The 7,796-nt window shown below is 31.3% G+C and overlaps 1 protein-coding gene across 1 annotated transcript; it reads left to right on the top strand.

The window, feature by feature from the left end:
- Positions 1–4,928: 4,928 nt before the first annotated feature.
- On the top strand, positions 4,929–7,573 carry LOC130670451 (uncharacterized). Its single transcript, XM_057473857.1, has 4 exons — positions 4,929–5,460; positions 5,561–6,127; positions 6,323–6,606; positions 6,842–7,573. The coding sequence occupies exons 1-4, from the start codon at positions 4,929–4,931 to the stop codon at positions 7,100–7,102; spliced, it is 1,644 nt and encodes a 547-aa protein (XP_057329840.1). The 3' UTR covers positions 7,103–7,573.
- Positions 7,574–7,796: the final 223 nt, after the last annotated feature.

Below are 7,796 nucleotides of genomic sequence, written 5' to 3'. Positions count from 1 at the left end.
AAATGGTTTTTATTTTTTTTCAATATGTAGTACCATTTTTAAAAATTTCGAAAGGCCATAGATTCATAGGAGATTGGATGAGGAATTCAAAAAAAATATTTTCATACCTGTGTCGTAATGGTAAGATGCTTAAAAATTGAAATTAAAAATATAAACTCGTTTTTTTTTAGGTTTTTGTGAGCCGAAATAGCTCTTATTTTTTTCCAGATAGCTACCATTAACCCCCAAAACATATCCGATTTTCAGATCAATCGAATAAGTACGCTCTGAGAACATCAATTTTTTCTAATTTTTAGTATTTTTCGATTTACTCCGAAGTGGTTATAGATAAAGACCTGAAACTCGCAGCATCGAAGTATCTCATGGGTACAAACATTCCTTGAAAAAATGAGTCCGATCCCTATCTGGGGCCGATTCGGTATACTTATCGTCCCACGGCCTTTCTCCATTCACTGGCTTTCCAACGGTTAAAATCATCAATAATTGATTGTGGAGTTCGTGACACAGACATTATAGGTTTAATTTTTTTTAATCGATCATCAACCACTATTTTTTGATCGTATATTGAAAATTTTTCATGGCGTAGAGACACATCAAACCATAAGAATGCTAATTTTTTAGCAACACCGAGAAATACACGGTGCATAATGTCAATAGCCATTCCGTTAATTGCATCTGGCATTATTTTAAATAATATCGATGGACCCTTTACACCATATACTTTATTTCCTGATCTATCAGCGTCTTCAACATGTTGGTTATGCTCTTCAAGTGTACGCAGCTGCAATTCTCCTTCATGAGGATAAATTTGAGTATTCTCAACATGGTAGCTTGATGAATAACAAAGTGGACATCCATAAAAACCATTATGATGACTGTGATTCAAAAAGTCTGCCTTCGCTGGTGTATCAGATGTACCGATAATCATTATAGCTTTCACTTTTCGTGGTACATTAGATCCGGGAATTTCGAAATTTATTCCTCGTCGCAACTTACACATTTCTGAATGTAACGGTTGCAGAAATAAACTAGGTATTGGGCCTACTGGACCAAACCAAATTCCAGTAACAATGATGTTTTCTTTTAATATTCTCTTATAGTATGGTAACTCATTGATAACTAAATATATAGGCCAGATCTTACACTTTGATGATTTAGATGATGATGCACCATCTACATAAAACATAAAAGACAAATTCTTTCTATCTGCTAATAAACCGTTAGTGCCAGTGTAACTTTTATATATTCTTCTGTCATAAATATCAGATATGTCATTAGGTTCTGTTCTTCTGGTAAATTTAAAATTTAAATTTTCTAAAAATCCAGGCTTTAAAAATAAATTTTGTAATTGGTCAATTATTGGTATTTCAATAAAATATAATATGTTAGCTTGCTCAACACAATCGCATCGATCATTACTATTTTTTAGTTGAGAGTAACATAATGAGCAGTAATGGTGCCTCACCATAGGAGACTTCATGTTTTCAAAAAATTTATGGAATTTGTATGAAGTTTTTTTAAATCTTTCAATTTGCGGAATTAATAAAGCTATTAATTTTAGAAGTTCTGATAAACAAGTTCCACTTAAATTAAATTTTAAGACAAATGTCAGAATAGCTAACATAACCTCTCCAATAGTGATGTCAGCTTCAGCATATAGTGGTTCATCCACATCTTCTTCCCTCTGTTCTCTATCATCTTCAACTGATACATTCCCATCAATACCATTGTCTTTGCTGCAGTCACTATCTTGAGTTGATTCATCGTTACTACTGATATCATTTAAATAACCATAGTCATTTCTTTCTTCATCGTCATCATCATTATCATAAAAAAAAATGCGATTGTCATTATTATCAGTATTATTATTATTATTATTATAAAAGTCATGATGATCAAATGATTCAGTGCTGCTATTTGTACTGTCGAAATAATCATAAATACTTCCGCCATTATCATCATCTGCATCAACATTATTTTCTAAGTAGTTGTAATTATTTTCGTCTAAAATAAAGTAGTTTCATTATTATCTTTATAAATTGAAGCAAAGTTATTCTGATTATTTTTTATCTTTGATCATCAATGATGTACGTACCTCTGTAGTCTCCTTGATTATTAAATAAATTATTGTTTGTATTGATGTTACCATTATTTTCCGCGTGACCAATCCTATAATTAAATAGCGGTTTAATCATATGTATATATATTATATATATGCATTTATAGATAATGTGATAATGTGTCAATTTATATTTTAATGATGTTACATTTTATACATCAGGATACTATAAAAAAAATATGAGCACATACACACCTGTCATTCAAAATTGATGCGTATTGTTTTCTTCATTGCCATTGTCTAGTTCGACCGTAGTCATTTAATTTTTTCGAATTATTAACTCGTGGCATTATTTATTAATACTACATAAAATATTTATTTTGAAATAATGAAAGAATTAATATTTTAATAAATTTTTAATATATTTTTGAGTTCGTGCGTGTCGTTGTCAACGTCAAGTTGCGTCAAGTGGAACGTAGAGATGTACCATCTGACATTCAAGATCGATTCTTTGCTGTAAAATCAATTCGATTATGAAAGATCGATTTTTTTTCGATATCGTACATCCAGTGCTGCCAGATCGTGTGACATTAATACTCCTTCACGTGGTGAAATAGCATGGAGTGTGACAGGAGGGGGTAAAAATATCGCACGTTCTGGCAGCACTGCATACATCCCTAATGTTGATCGAATAACCGAAACAATTTGGATGGTAAAGTAATCGAGTGTTTCATTTCCATGTGTTTAGTTTCTTACTACGTTTCTGTGATGTGTAGACGCCGTAAAATAAAAACGAAGTGGGTACTCGTATTTTGGACTGAAAGCGCAGAAATATCAGTTATTAAATTCTCGGACATCTGTCAAGCTGTCAAACCATCGTTAATAAAACGTAATTGGGTTGGTGATTTGCCATGGATCGAAAATGAAAGTACAGTTTTATATGAAGTAAAAATATTAAAAGTTTTAAGTAAGTGATGAGCAAATTATGAATATATAACATAACCTATAATACATGATACTGAATTTGGCCGACGTCTGTTAATTTTAAAATTCTTAAAAAACGATAAATTATAAAAAAAATAAAATATTTCAAATAATTGCACTTATAAATGTTTTAATTTTCTACATGTGCATATTTTTAGGTTTTTTTTTTGTAATTGATTAGTAGAAAAAAAAATTCAAAAATTTTTAATTGTCTGCCAACTTCAGGATCATTAAAATACAGTGATTCTAAACCGTAATTTTAAAATAACGACTTTTCTATTCATGCATTCCCTTCTTTACCTTTTTATTACAGACAATAAAAAGTATGTAGATTCCATACTAGTTGATGCAAGTGGAAAAATAAAAAAGAAATTATATTGACCGCCCATTTGTACTGCGTTAAAATTATTAAAATCCGAAAAACAAAGGATGAAAATAGCTAAAGCGAATACCAAAAATAAATTTGTTCAAACTACATTTAAAATGTCTAATATTGATGAAATTACAGACAGTGATAATGATTGTGATTTAGATAATAAGCTTATTAATAATGTCAATCCAAAAGTAATAGAACCAATATTACCAAGTACTTCAAAAAGTAATACCGGAAAACAAATTACTGCTTGTGATAATTGTGAAAGATGTATTTGTCGCGATCGGAATAATTTACGTAAGGAAATTGGAAATCATATTTTTACTTTTTAAATTGGATGCTTCATTAACATATATAAGTAGTATAGCAAGGGAGGTTCACCCCCCCCCCCCCGATAAAACAGATTTTGGGTTCTAGTCCGTGCTAAGTTACCGACGGAGGGTAACCTACCAGCGGTCGGTGTACTGGCAGTCGGTATGGATTAGGGTGATTTTTTTTTTTTAACTTTTTTTTTTTTTCGGTCCCATCATGAAATTTTGTTGGAAACACCCAAAAAAAAATTCCCTGAAAGTTTGAGCCCTTAATATTAATTTTAAGTACTCGACCAAGGCGTGTGAAGATTTCCCATTGAAAATACACGCAAACTTTGATTTTTTATTTTTAAATTTCTATAGCTCAGAGGAATTTCATGGGATCACTTCGACCAAAGATGGGTTTTTCTCAAAATTAGACGCTCTACAAAAGTGCCTATTGTGGCAAAGTCGTAACTTCTACCGGCGAGGTAGTACGGGCCACTAAACCTGATTTTTTAATAAAATTCGCTTTTTTTCGCATTTATCTCGTAAATAACGAGAGCTACGAAAAAAATGTAAATGACAAACTTGTAGGTTATTCAATTTTCTACAAAAAAGGTCCTATAAACCAAATCGCTCAGATCAATATTGAGCGAGATATTGAGTTTTGAATTGATTTTTTCGTGAAATTTTCGCCGATCATTGATTTAAACTCATTAAAATCTTGTTTTCTTTCTCTGTAAAATTTTATTTTTTGTTTTATGTATTTTTTTAAGGCTAGAAAACTATAGCAAAATCAATAATCTACAATATTTAACCTTCAATAATAATAAACATTAAATTAAACTCTTTTCTCTTTGTTTTTCTCGGTCAGTTGGTACTTAATAATCTAATGGCAATGTTGCGATGTAGCTAACGTCGCGCTAATTCCCCCACCACCTGATCAATGACATTTAACACGAAGTACGCGACCAGCGAAAGCTCAATCATTGTCCAGAATCGAAACCCTCTCTCCTCTTCAAACATCCCCTATTTTACGTAACCTTGAATTAGTTTAATAAATCATCCGCCTAACTGCAGTGCTCTCTTTGTTCTCTATTATGTGATGCTAATGCCGCAAGTATCAAGAACAAAGCTCTGCGAACACTGACCGTTTTCGCGTCGCATTCGTATACTTACGTGTTACATTTTTCTATCATTTTTATTATTATTGTCAAAGATGTCTGAACAAATTGGAAATAGAGTTTATAATTATTTAGTTGAGTTTGAAATTCGTAATATTATTAATAATAAGTTACCTTCGTGTAGGGATGTATTGAATATCTTTTTGTACAAACATCAATCTGTAAAACTAAGTATACGAGCAAGTGCTAGTAGTGTGATCAGTGATACGAATGCTGTTTGGGCCAATCTTTTGATTACAACTTCTCGACTTCAGCACAGTATTAAAAAATTGGAAAAAATCCACAGTGACTACATGAAACTAAAGAAACATCGAAGTCGTGCAAAAAAATCAAAAAGACAACGAGAAAATGTGGAACAGTTCAGTAAACGTCTTGATAAATTATTTGACATTGCGAACAGTGCTGCAGTAAAAAATTTGCCAAAAAATCTACAGCAATTTTTGACAGATTGTCGTAAAGGAAATAAAATTAGCACTATTCATTCACCAGCAATTGACGTCTTACCAGAAGAAACTTTTGAAAATCAGTCGGCGATGGAAGAAGAAATTCCCAATAATGTAGAAATTGGTTAGTTCTAATATTATAATATTTTTGTTTAATTATATCTGTCTTGTTTAAAATTCAGCTATGATGTTTACTCATTCACCGTTAACATTTTTCATTTCAGGTATGAAATTATCCCAACAGTCGTCCTTCAATAGTTTCTGTAGTACCATATCAAATTCTAGTGAATTGAAGCGAATTTCTTCAGACTCTGAAGATACAATACCGGCGCCTAAGAAAAATAAAATTGATATTTTGACTGCGGAATTAGTATTAGCACTAGATAGAACTAAAACTAGTAACAGAAATGCGATGTACATTATTTCTGCCGTTATTAAAAGTTTAGGACTTGACATTGACAAATATAACTTGAGTTACTCCACTATTCGCAACGCGCGTATTTCAAAAAGAGAAGAAATTGTCGATACGATTAAAGAAGAAGATAATTTTGACGACTCTCTCGTAGTGCACTGGGACGGAAAGGTGCTTCCTGCGGGAAACGGCCAACCAAAAGCAGAACGATTATCAATTCACGTCACCGGAATAAATACTGACAAAAATTTAAAAACTCCGATTCTCTCTGATGGCACAGGAGAAAGCCAAGCTTTAGCTATTTTTGAAACTCTGACAGAGTGGGATCTTTGCGATAATGTTAAAGCAATGTGCTTTAATACAACTAGTTCAAATACTGGTAAGTTAATGTTGTGGTTGATTGAATTTTTATCACAGTATCTGTTTTTTGACTTGAGAAAAAGTTTTCAAATAAAAATTTGATTTATTGCTTTAATTATTTTCACGAATGTTGAATTGAAAAATAAGCTGAGTCAAAAATTTGAATAACTTATAATCAAATAACAGTTTATTAATAAATAATTCTTTGTTTTAGGTCGTTTTAATGGCGCATGTACATTATTAGAAGATAAAATTGGCCGCGACTTGTTATATCTTGCTTGTCGCCATCATACTTCTGAATTGATGTTACGAAATGTTGCAGAAGTTGCTTGGCCAGTGACAAATAGTCCGAATGTACCAATTTTTAAAAGATTCAGAGATAATTGGGAAAAAATTGATAAATCTGCGTATGAAATCGGCACAGAGGATGAAGATATTGCACTTATCTTAAGTCAAAGAAAAGACGATATTCTGGACTTCATAGAAAATCAACTGAAGGTATTACTAAATTCATAAATAGTTTTACCATTGAAATAATTATTATTGATAGTTAGTTTTCTTTAAGGTCATTAGATATTTCTAATAGTTATTTTGCATACTTCGATATAACTCAAACTTTTAAGTGATTCAGTTTTATAGATTTTTCCTTTTTGAATAATATTTTTTACTTTAAAATTCTGAAAATATCTTCTTTTCTTTCCGCAATTATTAAATTTTTCTTATTTTTTGTTAGAATCATCATCCAAGAAATGATTACAAGGAGTTTTTGGAGCTGAGCTGTATCTTTTTGGGCGGTATCAATCGTCAAAAAGCCGAATTCAAAGCCCCTGGTGCTTTTCATCATGCACGGTGGTTATCAAAGGCTCTCTATTGTTTGAAAATATATATGTTCAGAAACCAGTTTAAAATTGCAGCAAGAGGAAAAAAAAATTTTGCAGAAGATATGTGTTTTCATTGTAATATTTTATGTGAAAATATGGTTTACTGCTCCTAATGCAATAAATGCTCCAAACTCGGATTTGCAATTAGTAAAAGATCTTATTGACTACAGAAAAATACATCCTGAAATTGCAAATGCAGCACTCGATAAATTGTCTCAGCATTTGTGGTATTTACATGAACAACTTGCTTGTTTGGCTCTTTTTGATGAAAATGTGTCAGTAGAAGAAAAAGTAAAGATTATACAAAAAATTAATTCCCAGGTAGCGGTCAAAAAGCCAAGTAAACGTTTTGAAGTTGCTTATGAGGAAATAACGTCGTTATCCGAGAAAAACATAAGCGATTTTGTTAATCCAAACTCATTGTTTATTTTTAAGCGATTTGAGCTCTCCCATGAATTTTTATGTACAGATCCAAGTTTGTGGGAATCAAATCTTGAGTATAAACGATGTTATGATACATTTAAAACGATAAAAATAGTAAATGATACTGCGGAAAGAGGAGTAGCACTGGCCGAAAGTTTTAATGAAGCATTGACTCATAACGAAGATGAGAGACAAAGAATTTTTCAAACCGTTCAACATCATCGATCTCAATACACATCGTGTAAAAAATCACAATATTATTGACAATGAATCAATCTAACGATTAATTGTTCTACGTTCAATAATAATTTATTGGTATTGTTGTTTCTATGTTTATAAAAAATTTATTGTTGTTAATATGATTCAAACTATTATAATTTAATA

The sequence above is a fragment of the Microplitis mediator genome, chromosome 6 (genome assembly GCF_029852145.1).
Source record: "Microplitis mediator isolate UGA2020A chromosome 6, iyMicMedi2.1, whole genome shotgun sequence".
NCBI classification, from domain to species: domain Eukaryota; kingdom Metazoa; phylum Arthropoda; class Insecta; order Hymenoptera; family Braconidae; genus Microplitis; species Microplitis mediator.
Note: the sequence above shows the minus strand (reverse complement) of the source record. Positions and strands in the feature narration are given on the sequence as shown.

Coding starts and splice junctions, on each gene's coding strand:
- LOC130670451 (XM_057473857.1), top strand. CDS start 4,929: ATGTCTGAACAAATTGGAAATAGAGTTTATAATTATTTAGTTGAGTTT. Junction 5,461..5,560: donor TCCCAATAATGTAGAAATTG/GTTAGTTCTAAT, acceptor TTTTCATTTCAG/GTATGAAATTATCCCAACAG. Junction 6,128..6,322: donor TACAACTAGTTCAAATACTG/GTAAGTTAATGT, acceptor TCTTTGTTTTAG/GTCGTTTTAATGGCGCATGT.